The sequence below is a fragment of the Salvelinus alpinus genome, chromosome 1 (assembly GCF_045679555.1).
Source record: "Salvelinus alpinus chromosome 1, SLU_Salpinus.1, whole genome shotgun sequence".
NCBI lineage: Eukaryota > Metazoa > Chordata > Actinopteri > Salmoniformes > Salmonidae > Salvelinus > Salvelinus alpinus.
In genome coordinates, this window is record NC_092086.1 from 83,285,665 (window position 1) to 83,312,928 (window position 27,264).

The 27,264-nt window shown below is 43.3% G+C and overlaps 1 protein-coding gene across 1 annotated transcript in view; it reads left to right on the forward strand.

The window, feature by feature from the left end:
- Positions 1-27,231, forward strand: part of wwc1 (WW and C2 domain containing 1) — a 51,843-nt gene extending 24,612 nt beyond the window's left edge. Inside the window, exons 11-22 of the mRNA XM_071329126.1 lie at positions 3,179-3,768; positions 7,872-7,989; positions 14,970-15,140; positions 16,895-17,087; positions 17,407-17,547; positions 17,728-17,792; positions 18,188-18,341; positions 18,636-18,809; positions 20,318-20,410; positions 21,105-21,335; positions 22,457-22,575; positions 23,189-27,231. Coding sequence (XP_071185227.1) covers positions 3,179-3,768; positions 7,872-7,989; positions 14,970-15,140; positions 16,895-17,087; positions 17,407-17,547; positions 17,728-17,792; positions 18,188-18,341; positions 18,636-18,809; positions 20,318-20,410; positions 21,105-21,335; positions 22,457-22,575; positions 23,189-23,255 — 2,116 coding nt within the window. The 3' untranslated portion in view covers positions 23,256-27,231. The remainder of the gene's footprint in view (positions 1-3,178; positions 3,769-7,871; positions 7,990-14,969; positions 15,141-16,894; positions 17,088-17,406; positions 17,548-17,727; positions 17,793-18,187; positions 18,342-18,635; positions 18,810-20,317; positions 20,411-21,104; positions 21,336-22,456; positions 22,576-23,188) is intronic.
- The last annotated feature ends 33 nt before the right edge of the window (positions 27,232-27,264 follow it).

Below are 27,264 nucleotides of genomic sequence, written 5' to 3' on the forward strand. Positions count from 1 at the left end.
ACTCCGGAACGGCAACGGTTGCATATGTTGTGTCCAGTACATGCTCTGCGCATCTAGATGGACAGGACTAAGGGATTTAGGAAATGTGATCAGTTTGTTTCCTGGGCGAAACCGCACACAGGTAAAACGCTCACTAAACAACGCCTCTCCCACTGGATAGTGGGGGCTATTGCTTTGGCCTACACAAGTAAGGGTCTCCAGTGTCCTGCTGGCCTACGGGCTCATTCTACTAGAGGAATGGCTACGTCCTGGGCTTTATTTAAGGGCATATCTATCCAAGATATTTGCTCCGCAGCGAGTTGGGCTTCGCTTCATACATTTGCAAGGTTTTATACGCTCGATGTTACTGCACCGACCCTGGCGGATAGTGTTTTACGTGTAGGATCTTCTGAGGGGCAAGGCCCATTTGTGTGATATATAGACCAGGGCAGTCGGTCGTCAGGATAAGCCTGTCTGGCAATACGGGAGTCAGTATATCCCATAGTGAAATACCGAAATTAATACTTGAAAGAGAACTATAGGTTACGACTGTAACCCCGGTTCTCTGATAGTATGAGTGAGGTATTTCACCAGAACGCCCTCCTTCCACCGTAGGCATGGTGCCAGGTTTCCTCCATATGTGACGCTTGGCAATCAGGCCAAAGAGTTCAATCTTGGTTTCATCAGACCAGAGAATCTTGTTTCTCATGGTCAGAGTCATTTAGGTGCTTTTTGATAAACTTCAATCGGGCTATCGTGCCTTTTACTGAGGAGTGGTTTCTGTCTATCCACTACCATAAAGGCCTTATTGGTGAAGTGCTGCAGAGATGTTTTTCCTTCTGGAAGGTTCTCCCATCTCCACAGAGGAACTCTGGAGCTCTGTCAGAGTGACCATCGGGTTCTTGGTCACCTTCCCGACCAAGGACCTTCTCCCCCGATTGCTCAGTTTGACCGAGTGGCCAGCACTAGGACGAGTCTTGGTGGTTCCAAACTTCTTCCATTTAAGAATGATGGAGGCCACTGTATTCTTGCAGACCTTCAATGCTGCAGACATTTTTTTGGTACCCTTCCCCAGATCTGTGTCTGGACACAATACTGTCTCGGCGCTCTACGGACAGTTCCTTCCAATATTTTTCTTGCCAAAAAAGAACTAGACCTATAGCCGATATTTAAAATTTTAGCGGCCTTTTAAGCATTCTAGTACAGTTAAATAGTTGAAACACACACATTGACCAAAAAGTTATTTTGTTGGCATTTACGTATGCCCCCATTACCAGTAAAACCTTTTTTCTTTCACTTACTTGCAGTTTCATTTGCTCAGTCGTTTCGTTCTCAACCAGGATTTTATCATATATGTCAAGAAGTGAAGTTTCAGCTCTGTCTGTCCGTGGCCTCTCTTCCTCAGTGCGCACTGTCACTGTGTCCGTTTCCATCTTGTCCAGCTGTGTCTAACATTTCGCGTAAACCCTGTTTCTTGTCTGCATCGAAGTAGCGGTCCTCGTACCTAGCATCGAGCATGGTGGCGACACAGTAAAGAAGCTCAGAGAGAATGCCACCGAATCGCTTGTTCACAGCCTCGAGTACTTTTGCAAGTTTTAACCCCATGGTCTGTGTTGGCAGTTCGTTGAGCAGGTGTTTCAATACCATGACAGAGGGTATCATGTCTGCTGCAGACGCAGTTGATTAGCTTATTTCTCGAGTCAGTTCGAATGGCGCTAGGAGTGTGTTCATGTTTTCGAATGCCATTGAAATGGCAGCAGTGTAATGAGAACCAGCACATTCTTGAGCATGCAATACGGCTTTCCTCAGTACGAAATCCTCGTCAACCCACTGTGCTGTCAGACTCGGCATGCTCATGGGGCTGACATCACTGGTCCAAATGCCAGTTGTGAAGCTAATAGCAGTGACGCCCATAGCAAGAAGCTCATAGATGTGCGTTTTAACAATACTGTGTAACTCCGGTAGGGCGACATCTGAAAATTAGCGCCTACTTGGTAGTGTGTACCGGGGCTCGTGGTGCTCGACCAGTCGGCGAAAGCCAACATCATCCACGACAGAGAACGGTTGATTGTCAAGGGCAATGAATTCCATTATCTTGGCGTTAATGGATTTTGCCTTTGAGTTGTCGCCCTGAAATTGTCTTAGTCTTTTAAATGACTGCTCGATTTCAACTTGTTTAGTTGTTGGAAGTGTGCTTACACAGAACAAAAGCAGAAAAATAGTATCACTATTTTTCATGGCATCATCTACCTACGTTGTATAGGGATGCACGTCAGCTTTGACATCGGTTTTGCACATCGGCGTTAAACTAGACATCAGCCGGTAGTTAAACATTTTTATTTTTTTTTATATCGTGCATTCCTTATTTTAATCAATTTTAGAATAAGACTGTAATGTAACAAAATGTCAAGGGATCTGAATACTTTCCGAATGCACTGTATTTGGTTTTGGTTGAAGATCTGATAACGTTCAGTCTCAAAAATAAAGAAAATCAGAAAGTGGGCACTTTTTCACAGCACTAACTTCAACAATAGAGAGAGACAGAGAGAACATCGCTGTCTCTGTCTCTGTCTCTGTCTCTGTCTCTGTCTCTGTCTCTGTCTCTGTCTCTGTGTCTGTCTGTCTTTGTTCTCCTATCATGCCTAACTCGTCCTCTCTTTCTGGCTGATATACAGTACATCAAAGGGCTGAGATGCAGAGAAACTCCCCTGTGTCATTCCTTATGAACTTGCCAAGCTATAATTAGGATTTTTGCTGTAGAGCAGAAACTGCATTTGAAGTTACGGAGGGCTAAATGAGGGGAGGAAAATAGGGTTTTCAGTGCCCACACAGACAGGGGAATGGCTACGGAAAGCATAGGTCAGACCAGCCGTCTGTGAGCTGAAGCGCAGCTGGGTCATAGGTCTGCCTGGAGTGTGCTCCTAGTGCTTCTAACACTGGTCTTCTCTCTCTCTTTATCTCTCTCTGTTGGTCCCTTGCTCCCTTTTATTATGGTCCCAATTCTCTCTCTCCCTCCTCTCTGCCCTCTTTCTGTCTCATTCTGTCCCTCCTTCCTTCTCCCCATCCAATCCTCTCCTTTGCCTCTTTTTCTATCCATCTACTTCTATCCCCTCTCTTTCTCTCTCTCTCTCTGCCTTCTGTCTCATTCTCTCTTCCCTCCTTCTCTCAATCCAACCCTCTCCTCCCTCTCTTCCTACAGTCTGTCGGCCAGCACACTGTCGTGTTCGTCAGGCAGCAGCCGTGGCTCGTTGACCTCCAGCCGGGGCTCTTTGGCTACCACATCCTCCCTGGGCTCCACCTCCTCCTTGAGCTTTACCGACATCTACCTGGAGCAACCCGAGCTGGGAGACCCCGACTTCCAGAACAAACTGGAAACCCTACTGCAGGAGGGCGGCCCGGTGGTCAGCTTCCGGCCCTCCAGCTCCATCACCACCATCCACGAGCACGAGGTGGTCCCTGTAGTAGATGCCGGGACCGGGGCTGTTGTCGGCGGGGGAGCGGAGGCCGGCACCAGGCTACAGGCGCTGAGACTATCGGAGACGCCAAGGTCCATGAGCTCGCTGTCGCCGAGGTCTTCGCTGTCGTCGCTCTCGCCACCCTGCTCGCCCCTGGTCATGGACTCCACATTCCTCTCAGGGGAGGGGTTTGCAGTGTTGGGGGGCCCGGGGGAGCTGGATGTGGAGCTGCATTGCAGGCTGACAGAGCTGGGGCTGGACAGGGAGGAGCAGCAGCGAGGTGGAGGGGTGGAGATGGACACTAAGCAGGCCATGGCTGGAGAGGTGCTTAAAGGTACAGTCACTGTCTATTATCTGAAATTGGTACGGCATTGTCAGAAGTCATTGTATGAACTGTGACTGTGTGGTGGTGGAAAAAGTACCCAGTTTTCATACTTGAGTAAACGTAAAGTGACTCGAGTGAAAGTCACCCAGTAAAATACTACTTGAGTAAATATACTTCAGTATCAAAAGTACATGTAATTGCTAAAATATACTTAAGTATCAAAAGTGAAAGTATAAATAATTTCAAATTCCTTATATAAAGCAAATGGCATAATTTATTTATTTATTTATGGATAGCCAGGGGCATGCTGCAACACTGACATAATTTACAAACTAAGCATGTGTTTAGGTGTATGTAAAGGTGTATGTAAACTTCTGACTTCAACTGTGTGTGTACATACAGTGGGGAGAACAAGTATTTGATACACTGCCGATTTTGCAGGTTTTCCTACTTACAAAGCATGTAGAGGTCTGTAATTTTTATCATAGGTACACTTCAACTGTGAGAGACGGAATCTAAAACAAAAATCCAGAAAATCACATTGTATGATTTTTAAATAATTAATTTGCATTTTATTGCATGACATAAGTATTTGATCACCTACCAACCAGTAAGAATTCCGTCTCTCACAGACCTGTTAGTTTTTCTTTAAGAAGCCCTCCTGTTCTCCACTCATTACCTGTATTAACTGCACCTGTTTGAACTCGTTACCTGTATAAAAGACACCTGTCCACACACTCAATCAAACAGACTCCAACCTCTCCACAATGGCCAAGACCAGAGAGCTGTGTAAGGACATCAGGGATAAATTGTAGACCTGTACAAGGCTGGGATGGGCTACAGGACAATAGGCAAGCAGCTTGGTGAGAAGGCAACAACTGTTGGCACAATTATTAGAAAATGGAAGAAGTTCAAGATGACGGTCAATCACCCTCGGTCTGGGGCTCCATGCAAGATCTCACCTCGTGGGGCATCAATGATCATGAGGAATGTGAGGGATCAGCCCAGAACTACACGGCAGGACCTGGTCAATGACCTGAAGAGAGCTGGGACCACAGTCTCAAAGAAAACCATTAGTAACACACTACGCCGTCATGGATTAAAATCCTGCAGCGCACGCAAGGTCCCCCTGCTCAAGCCAGCGCATGTCCAGGCCCGTCTGAAGTTTGCCAATGACCATCTGGATGATCCAGAGGAGGAATGGGAGAAGGTCATGTGGTCTGATGAGACAAAAATAGAGCTTTTTGGTCTAAACTCCACTCGCCGTGTTTGGAGGAAGAAGAAGGATGAGTACAACCCCAAGAACACCATCCCAACCGTGAAGCATGGAGGTGGAAACATCATTCTTTGGGGATGCTTTTCTGCAAAGGGGACAGGACGACTGCACCGTATTGAGGGGAGGATGGATGGGGCCATGTATCGCGAGATCTTGACCAACAACCTCCTTCCCTCAGTAAGAGCATTGAAGATGGGTCGTGGCTGGGTCTTCCAGCATGACAACGACCCGAAACACACAGCCAGGGCAACTAAGGAGTGGCTCCGTAAGAAGCATCTCAAGGTCCTGGAGTGGCCTAGCCAGTCTCCAGACCTGAACCCAATAGAAAATCTTTGGAGGGAGCCGAAAGTCCGTATTGCCCAGCGACAGCCCCGAAACCTGAAGGATCTGGAGAAGGTCTGTATGGAGGAGTGGGCCAAAATCCCTGCTGCAGTGTGTGCAAACCTGGTCAAGAACTACAGGAAACGTATGATCTCTGTAATTGCAAACTAAGGTTTCTGTACCAAATATTAAGTTCTGCTTTTCTGATGTATCAAATACTTATGTCATGCAATAAAATGCAAATTAATTACTTAAAAATCATACAATGTGATTTTCTGGATTTTTGTTTTAGATTCCGTCTCTCACAGTTGAAGTGTACCTATGATAAAAATTACAGACCTCTACATGCTTTGTAAGTAGGAAAACCTGCAAAATCGGCAGTGTATCAAATACTTGTTCTCCCCACTGTACATACATACATACATACATACATACATACATACATACATACATACATACATACATACATACATACAGTGAGGGAAAAAAGTATTTGATCCCCTGCTGATTTTGTACGTTTGCCCACTGACAAAGAAATTATCAGTCTGTAATTTTAATGGTAGGTTTATTTGAACAGTGAGAGACAGAATATCAACAAAAAAATTCAGAAAAACGCATGTCAAAAATTTTATAAATTGATTTGCATTTTAATGAGGGAAATAAGTATTTGACCCCTCTGCAAAACATGACTTAGTACTTGGTGGCAAAACCCTTGTTGGCAATCACAGAGGTCAGATGTTTCTTGTAGTTGGCCACCAGGTTTGCACACATCTCAGGAGAGATTTTGTCCCACTCCTCTTTGCAGATCTTCTTCAAGTCATTAAGGTTTCGAGACTGACGTTTGGCAACTCGAACCTTCAGCTCCCTCCACAGATTTTCTATGGGATTAAGGTCTGGAGACTGGCTAGGCCACTCCAGGACCTTAATGTGCTTTTTCTTGAGCCACTCCTTTGTTGCCTTGGCCGTGTGTTTTGGATCATTGTCATGCTGGAATACCCATCCACGACCCATTTTCAATACCCTGGCTGAGGGAAGGAGGTTTTCACCCAAGATTTGACGGTACATGGCCCCGTCCATCGTCCCTTTGATGCGGTGAAGTTGTCCTGTCCCCTTAGCAGAAAAACACCCCCAAAGCATAATGTTTCCACCGCCATGTTTGACGGTGGGGATGGTTTCTTGGGGTCATAGGCAGCATTCCTCCTCCTCCAAACACGGCAAGTTGAGTTGATGCCAAAGAACTCCATTTTGGTCTCATCTGACCACAACACGTTCACCCAGTTGTCCTCTGAATCATTCAGATGTTCATTGGCAAACTTCAGACGGGCATGTATATGTGCTTTCTTGAGCAGGGGGACCTTGCGGGCGCTGCAGGATTTCAGTCCTTCACGGTGTAGTGTGTTACCAATTGTTTTCTTGGTGACTATGGTCCCAGCTGCCTTGAGATCATTGACAAGATCCTCCTGTGTAGTTCTGGGCTGATTCCTCACCATTCTCATGATCATTGCAACTCCACGAGGTGAGATCTTGCATGGAGCCCTAGGCCAAGGGAGTTTGACAGTTCTTTTGTGTTTCTTACATTTGCGAATAATCGCACCAACTGTTGTCACCTTCTCACCAAGCTGCTTGGCAATGGTCTTGTAGCCCATTCCAGCCTTGTGTAGATCTACAATCTTGTCCCTGACATCCTTGGAGAGCTCTTTGGTCTTGGCCATGGTGGAGAGTTTGGAATCTGATTGATTGATTGCTTCTGTGGACAGGTGTCTTTTATACAGGTAAGAAACTGAGATTAGGAGCACTCCCTTTAAGAGTGTGCTCCTAATCTCAGCTCGTTACCTGTATGAAAGACACCTGGGAGCCAGAAATCTTTCTGATTGAGAGGGGGTCAAATACTTATTTCCCTCATTAAAATGCAAATCAATTTATAACGTTTTTGACATGCGTTTTTCTGGATTTTTTTGTTGTTATTCTGTCTCTCACTGTTCAAATAAACCTACCATTAAAATTATAGACTGATCATTTCTTTGTCAGTGGGCAAACGTACAAAATCAGCAGGGGATCAAATACTTTTTTCCCTCACTGTACATACATACATACATACATATGGGTGTTTTAGAGACAGGGCTGTATCAATATACACACTGGTGATGTAACATTCAACACACTCTAACTGTATTGAACTGGATGGTCCGGCTTCCTCCACTGTAGTAGGGGTGTGAGTGCATGCACCTCATAATGAATTCAAGATTGCACCTGAAACCTGATTGCCAATGGGGGCACTACAGGGGGAGAAGTGAGAGACTGGGGGTTGAGTTATGGCCCACTGTTAACTGTGCTGGTGTTGTTGTAAAGTGAACCTACTCCAGCTATGCAACTCAACACCGGTTTCCATGGCTGCAAGGGGGAAAGGTTGTGACTGTGTTGTCTTTCTCTACACTCCTCTTTTCCTCCCTTCTCTTTTATTATCCTCCTCTTCCCAACCCCTCCCTATCCTCTTCCCAACCCCCTTTTCACATAGATGCCGTAGCGCAGGTCCGAGGGACGGTGGGTGCTGGGTCGAAGAAGATGGGTGTGACGTCAGCAGTGTCTGATGAGTCGATGGCGGGTGACAGCGGGGTGTATGAGCCCTCTGACAGGTGGGTACTGTAGTAGCCACTGGGTCACCTGGAGGACAAGTGTCTCTAATTTCTTTACACTGGAGCCTGACCCGTCACGGATAGTAAGAAAAGATTGGTGCTTCATTAACACCCCTATCTAACTATATGAAAGTGAACATTGTTGTCTCACGCATTGACTGTATATATGAATGGACAAAGCTATCGATCACGTAAGGTCTCATGGAGACATAACGTGCACAGTTTGAGCTACTCCAGGAAGTGACATTGCAGGCTAGCTCAGTGCTGCCCCCTCTCATTGAGTAACTCAAGTTAAAGGCTGACCGGGGTACTGCAGACTGCCATTAGCAACTCAATTATCCTGTGCATTTTTATTTTTGTTGTTTCATGGACATACATTTGGTGTATTAGAAGCAATTATTGGTACAATGATCATGTAAAATTAATAGTATTTTAAGACAGATTGACCACTAAGATTGCCCTTTTTCCATCCAATGAAAGATACTGTTTTCTGCAAACAATGCCTGCAGTACCACGGTTGGCCATACATTTCCGTGAGAGGGGACAGTCATTCTCCCCTGGTCTCACGTCAGATGGCGTCACTCTTACGAGATGCTCGTCCCTCAACCGATCTGTCTTGTAGGACTTGGAACTCATCTCTAAAAATCGCGGTTTTGCTCATCCGCCTAATGCCACGTACACATTGTGACATATTTCATTACGCCGTACGTCATCTTCATGCAATCTCGTACCGCTACTGGACGGAGAGCATAGGGTTTCACAATGCATGACAAGATTGTGAGCTTAGTCTCTCGTCAAAGATCACATTTATTTTGGGAGATTGCAAAATATGACCTTTTCATTCACAACAGGAGAAACCTATTGTTTCAGGTGATAATATACCTGTTTAGTTACTTTTTCCTTAACTTGTTTCTCTAACTTTCTAGCAAGTCAAGCTGGCTTACAGAACAGCTAGCTAAACGCTTGGCTTGGTTGATAATGTAGCTAGCAACCTCCACCTAATAATTATCATAATTATCATAAAAAACAAACGCCATTACCATCACAATAAACTAAAACGGGTTTATAACATAATTGGCTTAACAGCCAATGTGTATTATTTAACATTACTATTAAAGTGGTACTCACTTATAGGAATGGGTAATTGTTTACAAGTTGCTAGATATCCCATAAAGCCATCGCTGAAAACCACATTTTCATCTTGTTCTGTGGTTTTGTAAATTCCTTTCTTTTTTTACTTGTAAAAAATCTCCAAACAATACAAAAGACAACATACAGACGCACACAAACATCAACATCACTCCTGCCCAGACCTATCTGTTCTCACCCCTATCTCCACTGCCTGCACTATTCATTTCCACAAGTCCTCAAATTGCACCATTTTGTTCCTCTCTGTCGCCCACGCTCTTTCAATATTCAGATAATGACGCATTTGATTTTTCCATTGTCTTAACGATGGAGGATTGGTTGATTTCCAGTTTAAGTGTACGTTTTTTCAAGAAGAGAATTGTCCAACCCATCGGGTATCTCACTGCTCCCTCATGTTGTGACATGTCTTGAAATATGCAGACAGACGGATTAAAAGTACATTTACATTGGAATACTTCTGACAGCCAACTTTCTAACTCCACCCATAACTTTTGGACTTTATAGCATTCTCAGAAGGCATGAATTATTGAGTCGTTAGTTTTACACTTAAGACATGACTCTGTTGTTATGCTGCAGAATTTGTGAATTTTGGTCTCAATAGTTGAGTTTATACTGGATTAAGCGTACATTTTCGTTACCTGTAATTTCGTTCGTTAGGTTCAAACATTCCCTCCAACTTGTTCCAATAGTTAATTTTTTTCTAAGAGGTAGTGAGTTGGATAGGTTCTCTGCAAGGTTTTATATAACTTAGCCATCATAGGAATATCCTTTTCTGACTCAAATAGGATTCCTTCAAGATTGGAAATATTTTGAATATCAGAGCAATCGAAATTTTGTGACATTGAATTTTTAAAGTTGCATGTATTTGAAAATATCTGCGTTGGTTAGTCCAAAATTTTTAATTCTGTCATGGAAATAAATGTATTTGCTATTACCAAGTCATTGACGGTTTCTATGCCTTTAGTTTTCCATGTGGACCAATTTATTGGTGTATTCTGAAGGATTGTTCCATAGGGTTGTGTTTGTGGGAGTGATATTGGTTCTTGTAGAATCCAATTCATTTTCTACCATATTGTTCTTAACTATGAAGTTGTTAATGCTCTTAGCTTCATCCTTTTGAAAATAGACAAAAAGTTTCTGGGGGTGAGCATGCTCATCTTCATATGTACCCATTGTTTGTCTTTAATGCATTTAACAATATGTCTCTAGTAAAAGCCTTGGATGTCAAGTTGATACAATTCCTAGTCTGGGAGGTTAAAACCACCCTCAGTTAGGGTCATGTAAAACTTTCCTATTTATTCTATGAGTTTTATTTGCCCAAATGAAGTCTGTTAAGACAGAGTATATATTTTTTTAAAGTATGTCTTCGGTGGGGTAATTGGTATTACTTAGAATAAATATAAAAACTTTCGGAGCCATGCCATTCTGAAGAGGTTTATTCTACCTGTAAGATTTATGGGAAGATTGTTCCATGTTAAATAGATCTGCTTTCATATTGTTGAGTAATGGGATAAAGTTATCTTTATATATTTATCACGTATTAAACATCGTAAGTATTTTTTGTGGTCCACTTAAAGGATGGCTGTAGATCATGAGTTATTTTTCCTATTACCATTATTTCATTATTCCGAGTATTCCGAAAAATATTTTTAGCAAGGGGGGCATTGAGTTTTCAATTTTGGTTAGGTATATCAGCAGATCATCGGCAAATAAGTTAAGTTTATATTCATGTTTACAGATACCTGTTAAGTTTAGGTAACTTCCTGTTTTATTGACTGACTCTGCCTGCAATGAAGGCGACATAAAGTTTGGAAAAGTTCCAAGTATGTGGCATCCGTTTCGCAACTGAGCCTTCAACTGCAAGGGGGCGCTGCGATACCACTCTGTTGTGAATGGTCCCCATTGAAATGAATGATATCTGGCGGAACGTAACAGACTGCTCAGTTGTAATGTGAATGAGACGTAACCTCCTTGTGCTTAACACTAGTTCCTAAATCTGAAAATCACTCCGTTCTCAGAAGCTAGGACGCGCGGGCTACTACTGCAAACCGTGCTTGATAAGCTGACCAAACAGTTAGCAGCCTAGTGCAAGCTTGTTTGAATGGCCATACGTTAGCTAGTTGGCCAGCTTGTTGAAGTTGTACGGCACCAAAGTTATGGGACTGTTACAGGAATCAGCTTATCTGACTTTGACAGCTGGCATTGTGCTTCACTACTTGAACATTTGGCCAACGCAATAAGGTCACAGAGAGCAGTCAGCTATGCTTTAGAACTCGGCGATCTGTTCACTGCAGAACATATCATGAAAAGTAAATTGTGTATTAGCTAGAACTTCACTACACTAACTAGCTATCTAGAGGGAGTATTCGGCACTGTGTGAACTGCCGTTGTTAGTATCCCTGCCTTTCATTTCCTATGGATTGATTTTAGACTAGTTCAGCCAGTCAGTAGACACTATGCGTCAGCTAGCAAATTTTTGTTCACACAACACCTTAGTGAGATGTAGAATTAGGTAGACTTGCTCATGACAAAAAAGTGTACATTTTAGCTACAGGTATATAGTTTTTGGTAAGATTGCAAATATTAGTGGCAATATAGTCCCCTACCGTCCTCAGTCATTTTCCATCCAAGTTGTCAATACCAGGAGGTTTGTCAAAGTTAGTCAACTTTAGAATAAAATGGTGTTTGACCAGATACAATGCTATTTCACAGTAAACACATTTTCTGACTCAGGATGCTTATAGGGAAGGGCCCTAAACATGCAACATATATAGCACTAAGACAAATGACTGATGATAGACTGAAAGGAATTGGTAATAATACGATTGTGGGAGCTGTTAGGCTGCATTGCAGCTTTTGACATTATTGATCAAAGCCTGCTGCTGAAAAAATCGGTGTTATGGCAGAGGATGTAAAGCCTTATCGTGGATCGAGAGTTTTCTATCTAACAGAACACAGGGTGTTCTTTATTATACAACGGGTGGGTCTAATCCTGAATGCTGATTGGTTCAAACCGCATTCCAGACAGAGTCTATTCCACAAGTTACCACCAGCTAAATCTGACATTATAATAGCTATTTATTCTGTTCCATCTGACTGTGCAATCCACTGTCTCATCAGCCCGGCAAGTTATAAACTTAATGTCTAGATGCTTTTTATAGTGGAGATTATCTCACATTTCTTTTAGACTAACATTTCGTTTTCAACAGCGGAGATTTGTATAAACCTTGCTGTCTGTCTCTCCGACATTTGCAACATTGTTTAAATATTCAAATTTGATCTCCAGCTGTTCCATAGTAATGAATGAGTCGGGACAAGAGACAGGCAGGCAGCGTTTCTCAGCCAGTCTAACTCATGAATCAGTATATACTCATGAATTTGTATATATTTTTATGGATATATACAAAAATGTCAATTGAAAAAATGTAAAACTAAACAGTGTAGCTACTGTAGTTTGCAGTCTTTCCAGCTTCAGTTTGAAGTGATTCTGTTAGCTGTGTTGTTGGCTAGCTCCTCTGAACAAGTGTCCTGACGAGTGAGCACATTTTCTATGTCAGGCCGAATCGCACCTCATTGTTATGGATGTCACAATAATTGTCACTTTGCATAAACAAATGCAAATACAACTACTGTTATTTTGGCTGCACTGTTTCACGTGAGCGTAAATTAGCCGTAGTTGGCTAGCTAGCAAGCAAGGGATAAGAAAGTTGCCAGCTAGAATGGCAATGCAACATTTAGAACGAATCACATAGATACAGAACAAAAAGACTGAATGACTGGGTCGAACCAACAGAACGAACGACCAGCCAGTTTGGGTAGCAACCCTAGATTTGTGTTGGGACTATATCTCGTGGAAGGATGAAATAGTATGAATAAATTAATCAAAATAAAGTTTTTAATGAAAATATGTCAATCATTATTTGAATATGTTGGTAACCCGTTGTATAAAAGTGATAATGCCCTCGAAGCTGGTGTTTGGAGGATATATTGGCACGGTTTGCCGACCCTCAGCTTCGTCTCGGGACTAAGAACACCCGTGCCAATATATCCTCCAAACACCGGCTTCTCGGGCTTTATCACTTAAATGGAAGCCTCTAACATAAACCAGGTAGAGTCTGGCATACTTCAAGGCAGTGGTTTTGGCCCCTTTTTTCAATTTTTACTAATGACCTAGCACTGAGTAAAGCTTGGCTATGTACGCTGATGACTCAACAGTATACACGTCAGGTACCACAGCAAGTTAAAGAGCTGCAGTCAGTTTTAGAATGGGTGATAAGCTAGTCCTAAATATATAAAAAAAAAAAAAAGCTTTGCAACACATCATTCGCTGAAACATAAATCTCAACAAAATTATGTAATGAATGTGGCAATTGAGCAAGCTGAGACTAAACTGTTTGATGTAATCAAAACATTGACACAACGGTAGCTAGGATGGGGAGAGGTCTGTCATTGAAAAGCACTGCTCTGCTTTCTTGACATCATAATCAACAAAACAAGGCCTACAGGCCCTAGTTTTATCACACCTGGGCTACTGCCCAGTAATATGGTCAAGTGTTAAAGAGGGGCATGGGCAAATTACAGTTGGCCCAGAGCAGCATGGCTGGCCCGTAAATATACACAGAGGCCTAATATCAATAAGATGCATGTCAATCTCTCCTTGTCTTCTGTGAGAGGTATTGATGTGTCTGTTCAAACAGCTAACACACAACTCAGACACCCATACATACCCCACAAGACATGCTAACAGGGGTCTCTTCACAGAACAGACTCTGGGGAATCACACAGTACCACATACTGTAGAGCCATGACTACATGGACCTCTCTTCCACATCAAGTAACTCAAGCGAGCAGTAAAATCTGATAAAAAACAAACAAACATATAAAACACCCCACGGTGGCACAACGCGGACTGTGAAGAGACACACACACACACAAACACGCAAACACATTTGTAGGTTTGTAAATGTAATGTTGTGAATTTGTGGTTGTAGAGTAGTAATGTGGTGATGCCTTGCATGATGTATTGTTTGTTTGTGATGTATGCTGTTGCGTTATGTTATATCATTGTTTTACTCTTCCTGGGGTCCAAACAGGATTATCTGCTGCCTTGGCAGTAGCTAATGGGGATCCTAATAAATTAAAAAAAAATATATATATATTTTTAGGATGATATCAGGACGATGTCAGCTTAGTAACATTTTTTAAATGTTTGGAATGTATATTGTAGCCAAACAAATTTTTGGGTATGAGTGTTTGCGAGTTATGAGTGCAGACGTCCGTCACGCTATCTGACGTGAGACAATGAGTGAACATATGTGTTTACACAGAGAGGAAGAGGCAACGCGAGAGGGTTTACTGCCGTCAAAATCTGTCCACGATAAGCAGACCAATAAGCAGATCGCCTGCCTTTCCCGCCTTTGGGACAATGACTCCGATTGTTAGGGCGGCTCGAGACAAGACGATCTCGTCATTATATACAGTATCTTTGGTTTACATCAAGTGATCGCTGGAGACAAGCTGTCTGCAGTACTATTTGTCAAACAAACATCCAGCATATTTGCATTGTGTTTTGTTTGCACCGTTTGGTCCCGGAGCGTGAGGGGCTTTTTGTCATATACTGTATGTTGCCAGTCCCTCTCACAACTTACTCTGCTATTTTGAAGTCTGGTTGCCATATCTGTTTGGGCTGATATCACCTATAATTTTAGTGACCTGACTTCAATGTAAGGTTAATAGCTAAAGCACAAACCAGGACTGGCTTCCAGGTACTGTATTTGATAGCCACTTTGTGGATCTAACCCTAAACCTGTTGTATGTGTCACTGTTCCCAGGCCTGTCCCCCCAGCAGAGCTGCTGCTGGGCTATGAGGAGAGGGGAGGTCCTCTAGGCTGTGCCCAGGTCAGACTGGGCCTGAAGTACGAGGTGAAAGACAAGCGTTTCACCGTGTTAGTCATGCAGCTCTCCAACTGCAGTGCCCTCACCCTGCTGCCCAACCACAAAATGTATGTAGCTAAGTTAACTTTTCTCTTTGCTTTAGGAGTGAATGCCTGTCATTACTTGTTAGGTTATGTGAAACAAACACCTCTCAGATTGTCTGACTGTCTGAGCATACAGTGCATTCGGAAAGTATTCAGACCCTTGAATTTCCCACATTTTATTATGTTACTGCCTTATTCTCATCAATCTACACACAAAACCCCATAATGACAAAGCAAAAACATGTTTTTAGAAATTAACAAAAAAAAAGATCACATTTACGTAAGTATTCAGACCCTTTACTCAGTAATTTGAAGCATCTTTAACAGTGATTACAGCCTCGAGTCTTCTTGGGTATGACGCTATAAGCTTGGCATGCCTGTATATGGGGAGTTTCTCCCATTCTTCTCTGCAGATCCTCTCAAGCTCTGTCAGGTTGGATGTGGAGCGTCGCTGCACAGCTATTTTCAGGTTTCTCAAGGAGAGCTGTTCGATCGGGTTCAAGTCCAGGCTCTGGCTGGGCCACTCAAGGACATTCAGAGACTTATCCCGAAGCCACATTGTCTTGACTGTTGGAAGGTGAACCTTTGCCCCAGTCTGAGGTCCTGAGCACTCTGGAGCAGGTTTACATCAAGGATCTCCCTGTAATTTGCTCCGTTCATCTTTGCCTCGATCCTGACTAGTTTCCCAGTCCCTGCTGCTGAAAAACATCCCCACAGCATGATGCTGCCACCACCATGCTTCACCATAGGGATGGTGACCGGTTTCCTCCAGATGTGACGCTTGGCATTCAGGCTAAAGAGTTCAATCTTGGTTTCATCAGACCAGAGAATCTTGTTTCTCATGGTCTGCCAAAAGGCACCTAAAGGACTCTCAAACTCCAAGCGGGCTGTCATGGGCTTTTTTATTGAGGAGTGGTTCCGTCTGTCCACTCTACCATAAATGCCTGATTTGGTGGAGTGCCGCAGAGGTGGTTGTCCTTCTGGAAGGTTCTACCATCTCCACAGAGTAACTCTGGAGTTCTGTCAGTGTGACAATCAGGTTCTTGGTCACTTCCCTGACCAAGGCCCTTCTCCCCCGATTGCTCAGTTTGGCCAGGCGGCCAGCTCTAGGAAGAGTCTTGGTGGTTCCAAACTCATTTAAGAATGATGGAGGCCAGTGTGTTCTTGGGGACCTTCAATGCTGAAGAAATGCTTTGGTACCCTTCCCCAGATCTGTGCCACGAACACAATCCTGTCTCGGAGCTCTACGGACAATTTGTTCGACCTCATGGCTTGGTTTTTGCTCTGACATGCACTGTCTACTGAGACCTTTTATAGACAGGTGTGTGCTTTTCCAAATCATGTCCAATCAATTGGATTTACCACAGGTGGACTCCAATCATGTTGTAGAAACATCTCAAGGATAATCAATGGAAACAGGATGAACCTGAGCTCAATTTTGATTCTCATAGCAAAGGGTCTGAATACTTATGTGAATAAGGTTTTTATTTGCTAAAATTTCTTAATCTGTTTTCGCTTTGTCATTATAGGGTATTGTGTGAAGGTTGATGAGGAAAATGTTTTATTTAATCCATTTTAGAATAAGGCTGTAATGGAACAAAATGTGGAGAAAGTCTAGGGGGCTGAATACTTCCGAATGCATTGTATGCTGTCTGTGTACCCACTTTTCTCATTTAAGTCGGTGTGTTTGTATTGAAAGTACTGTGTCATTTGTTCTCAACGTTACACTCAACTGTGTGCACATTGTCTAGGTGTTTAACTGTGCTTCCCTTCTGTAGGTACATCCGTGTGGCTGTCCTCCCCTGCTCTGAGACCACCCGCTGCCTTTTCCGGACGCGTGGCTCTCTCCCCCAGGACGTCGTGGAGGTCAACGAAGTCTTCGGCATCCAGATGGCCCACAATGTTCTGCGGCAGAAGACCCTGAGGGTGGACGTGTGCCACACAAGCCTATCTGGCCGCGAGGAGTGTCTGGTGAGTTTAACGACACACATTTGTAAGTTAGCGTCAACAAAACAAATAGTCCTTATCACCAGCACACCCATATACAGTAGAAACACTGCCACCCACAGTGGTGTATTTGCAATGTGTACATCGAAATCCCAATGTATACCTTTTAAGCTTCCACACCTGTTGTTATTGAATCATATGACAGTGGTTTATTGCCATAAGTGGATTTTTGTCGCTCTGACACTCCGTATTGTGTCTCATGCATGAAGTCTGTTACATCAGTGTATAACATCCTTCAGTAAACCACCTTTTAACTCTTATAATGTCTTCCTCCTCTGGGCAGGCTGGTGCTCAGATAAGCCTGGCTGATGTCAACACCTCTGGGGAGAGATGTGTCAAGTGCTACAACCTCCTGAGCTACTCCTTCATGCCCCAAATCAATAGCAAGGACAAAGAGACCGGGACGGCTACACAGTCTGAAAGGGTAACATAGACCTTCATTCGTCATGTATAACAATAGGCTGCATTTCAAAATGAACTGGCTCTGTTGTTTTAAATCTGTATGTAGACGTGATACATAAGTGTTCTTTCATTTATAAAAATACTGTATGTATCTCATGAATGCATGTAATAGATGAGTAACTGTGTTTGTGGTGTGTTCCAGAGCTCTGTCACCACCACAGAGAGAGTAGCAGGCAGTCTGGAGGGTGCACCAGAGGAGGATGAATGGTGAGCTCTCCCTACGTTAACAACAGCACCTTTATGCCTTTATTCTCCCGTCTTCTCATCTCTCCTCCTCCCCCTTTCAACCTCTATGGAGGACAGGCCATTCTTCCATTCTCGTCACACACACAAACACATCCGGAATCCCACCCTGCAGGTTCAAAAACACAATGACAGTGCTTGAATTTCTGATACACTCCCCCCTTTTATCCCTCTCCCATCTATCTCTCCCGTGGGAATAAGCTAAGACGTTAAGTGGCGATTTCGAAAGCCCAGTGGCATACTAACCACCTCTCCACTCCCACACCCCCTCACAGGTAGAATCCGATAGATGAATAACTCATAGGTTTCTCCCTCCTTCCCTCCCTCAGTCCATCTGATAGTGTTTCAACCCTCCACAGGCACAGTGAAGTGCTGGAAGGAGATGTATTTGAAGATGAGGGAGACAACCGTGTAGAGGGGCCTGAAGAGAAGGAGTTGTATCCCGAGAGCAGTCAATGGGAGGGAGAGAAGGTGGCGGCCAAACCTACTCAAACAGGAACTATGACTGAGAGAGTAAGTGGGGACTCCAACTATACAATATGCATAAATGAATGCAATTTTATTTGACATTATTTAATTTGTTTTTAATTACAGAGGATTTTAATGGGAAGTATTTGAGTAAAAACATGTTAATTTGGTTCAAACTCAACCGTTCGACAAACTCCTTAATATGCAGACTCAAAACGTGCTCAACAGTTCTAAGACATGACTGTGAATGGCATGATCACAGTTGTAACTGAACATAACAGTAAATCTGTAAGCCAAGCTTGACTGTGTGAAATGACTGATCTCGTGCTCGGTCCCCAGGTGAACAAGGAGACCAGTACCAGCCTTAACCACCACCATGCAGCCTCCTCGGTGGTCCGGCCCAAGGAGCATCGACTCCGCGATGCTCCCCAGCAGAACCCCTTTATCCGGGGAAACACCATAATCCGCTCCAAGACCTTCTCCCCTGGGCCCCAGAGCCAGTACATCTGCCGGGTGAGCAAACACACTCCTCATGGACATATTTAGTACTTATCTAGAATATACTAGTGCATATCTATACTAGATATAGATTTACATTAGTACATACTGTATCTACTCTCAAACTTAGTAAAATGCATAGCCTCATTTTTTAAATTGTACTTATTATACACTACATGACCAAAAGTATGTGGACACCTGCTCGTCAAACATCTCATTACAAAATCATGGGCACTAATATGAAGCTGGTCCTCCCTGTGCTGCTATAACAGCCTCCACTCTTCTGGGAAGGCTTTCCACTAGATGTTGGAACATTGCTGTGGGGACTTGCTTCTATTCAGCCACGAGCAGTAGTGAGGTTGGGCTCTGATGTTGGGCGATTAGGCCTGGCTCGCAGTCATCCCAAGATGAGGTTGAGGTCAGGGCTCTGTGCAGGCCAGTCAAGTTTTTCCACACCAATCTCGACAAACCATTTCAGTATGGACCTCGCTTTGCGCATGGGGGTATTGTCATGCTGAAACAGGAAAGGGCTTTCCCCATACTGTTGCCACAAAGATGGATGCACAGAATTGTCTAGAATGTCATTGTGTGCTGTAGCATTAAGATTCCCCTTCACTGGAACTATGGGGCCTAGCCCGAACCATAAAAAACAGCCTCAGACCATTATTCCTCCTCCACCAAACTTTACAGTTGGCACTAGGCATTAGGGCAGGTAGCATTCGCTTGGCATCCACCAAAGCCAGATTCGTCCGTTGGACTTCCAAATGGTGAAGTGTGATTCATCACTCCAGAGATCACGTTTCCACTGCTCCAGAGTCTAATGGCGGCGAGCTTTACACCACTCCAGCCAACGCTTGGCATGGCGCATGGTGATTTTAGGCTTGTGTGCGTGCGGCTGTTCAACCATGGAAACCCATTTCATGAAGCTCCCGATGAACAGTTCTTGTGCTGACTTTGCTTCCAGAGGCAGTTTGGAACTCGGTGGTGAGTGTTGCAACCGAGGACAGGTGATTTTTACACGCTTCAGCACTCAGCAGTCCAGTTCTGTGAGCTTGTGTGGCCTACCACTTCGCAACTGAGCCGTTGTCGCTCCTAGATGTTTCCACTTCACAATAACAGCACTTACAATTGACCGGGGCAGCTTTAGAAGGGCAGACATTTGATGAACTGACTTGTTGGAAAGGTGACGGTGTCACGTTGCAAGTCACTGAGCTCTTCGGTAAGGCCATTCTACTGTCAATGTTTGTGTATGGAGATTGCATGGCTGTGTACTCGATTTTATACAATGGGTGTGGCTGAAATAGCCGAATCCACTAATTTGAAGGAGTGTCTACATACTTTTGTGTATATAGTGTAAGTTGATCTGGATAAGATTAAAAAATACACTTCACTTTGACTACTGTTTTCAGTTGAGCTTAGCTTAGCAATGCATCCTTAACCCAACAAAAGCTGTTATTTTTGCTGATCTTGTTCTAACTTTCTTAATTTTGTTTGTTTTTGCCTTTCTACTATGTGATCATCAGATTAACCGCAGTGACAGCGACAGCTCCACTCTGTCTAAGAAGTCTCCATTCGTCAGGAACGCATCGGAGAGACGCAGCATGCGCATGAAAAAGGTAGAAACTACCCGCTTAGATCGTATCCATCCGGCCATTGATCCTATCATTCTATATTTCTACGTCGTATAAATACCCACTTCATCCTATCGATCATTCTATATTACTATTATATAAACCACTCACTTCGTACCTATCCTACCATGGTGATACTTCCTATCGTTCTATATTTCTATGCTATAAATACCCATTTAACTTTCATTTTCTGTCTGTTTGCCAAGGTTCTCAGTATAACAAGCACGTTTTCTTATTTTTCAGTCTCTATTTATTCCAGTGCTTTGCTCTGTTCTCACAGTTCTGGCTCTTGACAGTCTAATAGTGCAGTCAAGTCTCAAGCTGTGGCCACATTATTAGATACACTCAGCCGTTCATTTACGTTTATGGTTCCATAAACCAGAGGCTCAGCCTTCAGTAAAAGTGAGTCTTAATATTTAATGGCTGGTTGAATTGTTAATGTGGCCTGACATTCTTTGGCCTCTATTAATGCTGGGACAAGGAGTGATCTATGTCCAGGACAGATCTGTGTGTCTGCTAGGAGAGGAAAGGGGAGGGGGGCACTGGGAAATAGCTGCTCTATCTCCTTGTACCTTCCTATGTGTGTTAGGAAGAGAAAGATGTGTGTGTTTATGTCTGAGAGTGTAATGTATCAATCATAAACTCACCGTTTCCATCTTCCTTCCTTTCCTCCCCCCAGCCCCCGGTGCCGGTGCGGGGCCTGGACGGGCTGCTGCGGACCAGTCTGGACCTGGAGCTGGACCTGCAGGTTTCCAGGACTCGTCACACGCGGCTGTCCCAGGAGCTTCGAGTCCTCAGGGAGCTGAAGGAGCAGCTGGAGAGAGCCCGGCAGCAGGGCACCAGAGACCTCCCTACCTGGGTGCAGGACGACGAGCGCTTCCGTCTGCTGCTCAGACAGGCTGAGAAACAGGTGGGAGAGGGAGAGATACTGACCCCCGCAACAATCGGTCTGTCACCAATGCGTTTTCGGGTGGTTCTAGAATTGCAACCTCTAGTGCAGTAGTGCACTATATAGGGAATAGGCTGCCATTTCAGACAAAGACTTTGAAACCAGTAGGAGACTCTCACCTAGTAGTTATATAAACTCAGCAAAAAAAGAAACGTCTTCTCACTGTCAACTGCGTTTATTTTCAGCAAACTTAACATGTGTAAATATTTGTATGAACATAAGATTCAACAACTGAGACATAAACTGAAAAAGTTCCACAGACATGTGACCAACAGAAATGTAGTAATGTGTCCCTGAACAAAAGGGGGTGATCAACATCAAAAGTAACAGTCAGTATCTGGTGTGGCCACTAGCCGCGTTAAGTACTATTACCTATTGCGGACAGTCTGAGCACTGATGGAGGGGGATTGTGTGTTCCTTGTGTAACTCGGGCAGTTGTTGTTGCCATCCTGTACCTGTCCCGCAGGTGTGATGTTCCGATGTACTGATCCTGTGCAGGTGTTGTTACACGTGGTCTGTCACTGCGAGGACGATCAGCTGTCCGTCCTGTCTACCTGTAGCGCTGTCTTATGCGTCTCACAGTACGGACATTGCAATTTATTGCCCTAGCCACATCTGCAGTCCTCATGCCTCCTTGCAGCATGCTTAAGGCACATTCACGCAGATGAGCAGAGACCCTGGGCACTTTCTTTTGGTGTTTTTCAGAGTCTGTAGAAAGGCCTCTTTAGTGTCCTAAGTTTTCATAATTGTGACCTTAATTGCCTAAGCTGTTAGTTTCTTAACGACCGTTCCACAGGTGCATGTTCATTAATTGTTTATGGTTCATTGAACAAGCATGGAAAACAGTGTTTAAACCCTTTACAATGAAGATCTGTGAAGTTATTTGGATCTTTATGAATTATTTTTGAAAGACAGGGTCCTGAAAAGTTTATTAGATTTTATTATACATTGTTGTTCCAATACACACCTGTGAAATATTAAGAGAGGGTTTAAATGCTGTTCTAGCTGTTGACTGGCCATGAGGAGTTGTTTAAGCCTTTTTTCCAGCTTCTCTCTAAGCATCTGTGTGGTGTTGTCTGCAGACCCGTGAGGAGCAGCTGCAGGAGCAGAGGGTGGAGAAGATGATGCGCGCTGCGGCCAAGGACGTCCACAAGATCCGAGGCCAGAGCAGGAAAGAGGTGCCAGAGGTCCAGTCCTTCAGGTCAGTACAGTAGAATACATTACAGAACAGCAACAGTGCAGTGTAACATACCTCCTGTAAGAGAAGTTGATCCATTAAGCCATATCTCGTTCCCCATGTATTGGATGAATGTCAATGTGTACATTTGTTTTTAGCTTCTCTCACCAGGTCTCATTAGGTCCAGTTGAATGAAGTACAATTTGTGGTCCATTCCATTTGTATGCCAGTTAATCTAGGAATGTAAGATGATAGGGAATTTTGAGTGGGGAAATGGCTATGATGTGGACTGGGATTGATTGACCCTGGCTCTGAAGTGACTGAAAGACGTTTGCCTCAGTGAACACGTAGCCAGTGCTTGACTTGGGCTGAAATAGGGCTGGTAATCATGTTGGGTGCCGGTAATACTTATGTTTAGGTGCAGGAGCTCAACAATACTTTTGAGCTGATATTCTATAAGGAAGCTCAAGCAGTAGAACATTTGAGGTGCCGGTACTCAGCTCCGGTGAGCTCCTGCCTAAGTCAAGCACTGCACATAGCCCACCATTCAAAATAAAAATCTGTTTTGTTCACCGTATAGAAGGGGATGTTAGTTGTGTTTTTAGGCTCATGTGAAGATAAACTCTTCTGATTTCAGAGAGAAGATGGCCTTCTTCACTCGTGCAAAGATCAACATCCCCGATCTACCTGCCGACGACGTGTAGCGCATTTCAAGTATTCTACAGTCTTAACTGCTGTTTCCAAGGAGATGACTCTGACACAGACTTCTGGTGGTATAATGAAGAATGGAGAATAATAATGTATAGGAAAAACCGTCACATTTTTAGAACTTTATTTTTTATTTTTATCTCAGTTGCTCATCTGTATAATTTGTTATTAGCACCTAGCAACATGCATTTTTCTATTTTCTCCACTCTGTAGCATTATTTTACTGTTACTAATAAGTGGATGTTGGTAGCTACCTTTACATGTTTTACGGTAAAATCGTCATTCCAATACCACACCGGTGCTTTCTGTGTGAAATATGAAAACATAGAGACGACAAATGCTGTTATTTTCATTAGCCAGGACCATTTACTCGCTGTAATCTAAGATGTGAATATAGACCCCCAGAGGTACTTTACTTCAACATGATTTATAGCACAACACATCTACAAAATCAACATTCTGATTGAATGATGGTGTACTGTGACTGGATGAGTGGTTGGTTGTACAGTATACCGTAACCTGCTGTCTGTCCTTAGTGGCATTGTGTTCTCTTATTACTGCACACTGTCTACTGTGTATGTGTTACCAGTCAGGCCATCTATACTGTACATGGCTCTTGTAGTGACTCACTGGTGCACACACTATCTCTCAGCATTGTGTAAGAACTGCACTAACTCTCTCTAATACTCAGGTAGTTTATCGGATAGTTTGTGCACTTTTAAAATAGGAATCTAAAAAAGAGTGAAGGGGTTGAAGAAGTGGGAGGAGTGCTCTTCTCTGGGCAGGATTGATTGTTGAATCACCGTTTAACGAAGCACATTATGATTGTGAAACAAAAGAAGTGCATTTTATGAAGGTCATTAATTTGCATTTGATGAAGATCATTGCTGACGATAAACTCCATATTTATTGTATGAGTCAAAACCCAAGTGAAGTGATCCAAAAATCATGGAATAACTGACAACTCCCAAGTATACAAATGCAACAACAGGGCGCTGAGATGGGTGAGCCCTGGGAGGGCATAGGCCTACCCACTTGGGAGCCAGGCCCAGCCAATCAGAATGATTTTTTTCCCCCACAAAAGGGGTTTATTACAGACTGAAATACTCCTCAGTTTCATCAGCTGTCTGACTGGCTGGTCTCAGATGATCCCGCAGGTGAAGAAGCCGGATGTGGAGGTCCTGGGCTGACGTGGTTACATGTGGTCTGTGGTTGTGAGGCCGGTTGGAAATACTGCGAAATTCTCTAGAACGACGGAGGCGGGTTATGGTAGGAAATTCTGACAACAGCTCTGGTGGACATTCCTGCAGTCAGCATGCATATTGCATGCTCCCTCAACTTGAGACATATGTGGCATTGTGTTTTGTGTGACAAAACTGCACATTTTAGTGGCCTTTTTATTGTCCCCAGCACAAGGTGCACCTTTGTAATGATCCGGCTGTTTAACCAGCTTCTTGATATGCTACACCTGTCAGGTGGATGGATTATCGTGGCAAAGGAGAGATACTGCATGGAGCATTGTCACATCAATGACCACAGGAGTTGGCGAGACAGCACTAACAGATCTGGAACCAGGCTCACTACTAGTACCATATGGAGCTGCTTAAACCAGCCATGTCGCCCTCTCTCTCTGTTAGGAGACCTGACGAAGTCCTGCACGGTGCCTTGCAAAACTGGCTTTCAACACTGCTCTCAATGTCAGTGGTAGAGTCGGGAGCACATATATGGCTCTGTGTAGCGAATGATCACGTCTGTCATCTTCAGAGGCGACTTGTAGTGTGTTTTAATGAAATGTGATGAAGTGAAACGTGTTAGTGGATCAACAGGCAGTACAGGGAGAAATGAGCTGTTTATAACTAGGCCACTGGAAACTGTACAGGGTGGGTGATCTAGATCAGAACAGTCAGCTTGCTACTCACATTCCCTGTAAACACTTGGATGGCATTTGAGATGATAGAGATGTGTTGGATGAGAGTTTGGAGGGGTGATCATAAGGGGATATATACACTGGCAAGGGCCCCTGTTCACATATTCAATGCAGATGCAAATGTCTGTGGAGTGTTTTGGATTTAGCTTTTTAACAAATCCTACTCACACAGGCCTTTTTTTGGTGTTGACCAAGCATGGTTGTGATACCAATTATAAAAGGCCTGAATTACATTCTACTCATATTGGAGAAGCCAGAACTAACCTTACTTTCTACAGAAACATAGCTAGCTTCTTTCCCTCTCAATGGAAAGCTGTTTAACACCATACATACGTAGCACCCAAAGACCTGATGTAGTCAGAGACGATATAAAGCTCAATTCAACTCTAGGCTAATACCACTGTGGTAATGTAGAGATTTGCCCAATCCACAACAGGCTGGATGACAATGAAACAAACAGGTTAATGCTAATTGAATTTGGCCATAGAATGGGCGCATTGACTAAAGGTGGAGAGGAGTCAGTGGAATGAATCACATTCCCTTCCTCAGCTGAATGGTCCTCCAATGAAGTCACCTTCAGTGTTGACGACACCAGAGTGGCCCAGCAACTGAATTTATGTAATAGCACATGACCTTTGTTGGATTTGAATGGGCATGAATTGGCTCTAACGTTCTGCAAATGATGAGCAGAACTCACTGGTGTCCAGTGTCCCACCCCAGTTGACATTGCCTTGTAGTTTGATGAATACATTGCATGTTTCATACTCTGTGAATAAAATTATACCCTGATTTGAACATCAGAAAGGATTTTTCAAATCTACCCCATACTAATAATGTTAGATTTGATAGTGTTTCATTCCTACTCTACTTTTTTCATCTATCTTTTCCTTACTGGTTGTCTTTTGCCTTGATGTGCACTATTTTCATAAACTGGACCTGTGAGCTTTAGCTAGTGATAAAGAATGTTTCTTGGGTTATTGTGATACTCCACTGTCTTTTATCGCTAAGTTGTCATTTTGTTTTCTCAATTTCACTTTTCTGTTAAATGGTGTAGGCAGTCACACAGGCACGCACCGTCTTAGTCACCCAACTGGATATAATATGAGTTGCTTTCTTGCGCACTCTAGGTTAGTGTGATATCCTTATAGCCTCTTTGTCATACACAATTAGCTAGACACCCCTTGGAAATGGAATACAAACACACAGTTTAATTTAGTTAATTAAACTTTACGATGTTGCACTTCACTACTGTAAAGGAAAGCCACTGTTGACGGCACAACAATCTATTCTACTGGAATCGGACATGAACTGTATACTGTGAATGGATCCTTTGGAGAGTGTGCTGTTTTTAGATTAAATCTGATTTTAACTGGAGTTGAAAATGTGGTCACCATCCAAGAAGAGAACACTACTTTTTGTTGCCTAAAATAATGTGTACTGTTTGCAGTTGAATGTGAACTGTTTACTTAAAAAGAAATCACGATTTACTCCAGTGTAGAGAGAGGGAACAGAGGTCTTACATTAGGACTTCTGATTGGATTACACTGTGTCTGGATGGAACAGTACTATGTGATTAACTGAAGCTAGTCACGATTGACTAAAGGCTCAAATGTACTTTTCTATAACACCACCCGGTATGTATATTGTAGAAAAGTCCATTTCATCAGAAACAAATTATGTAGTAGGTCTTGCTTCGAGTAATCAAAAAATCATGTCAGAAACTGATGCTGGTCATGAATGATTTGTTGTCTTGTAGGTTGTGATATAATTCTTGTTTTGAAGTTCAAGTGCATTTTTGTTTATTTGCTCTGTTGTATTAAGGATGGCAATGAGACTGGTATGTGTATAGAGATAGTTTGAGAAATACAGCATGTATTTATTGCACTTTGTGATTTGGGTGTGCTGTTTGTTTCCTTTCTCGTAAGACTCCTGAAAGCTGTGAATTTTATTATGGACACTACTGTCAACCAGATTTGTAAATATTTCACCAGCACAAAAAAAAATGTTTTGTAGTTTCACAAATAAAAATAAGTTCTTTTGTTCTACTATTGCCTGCGCTTTCCCCTCTGTTTTGTGTG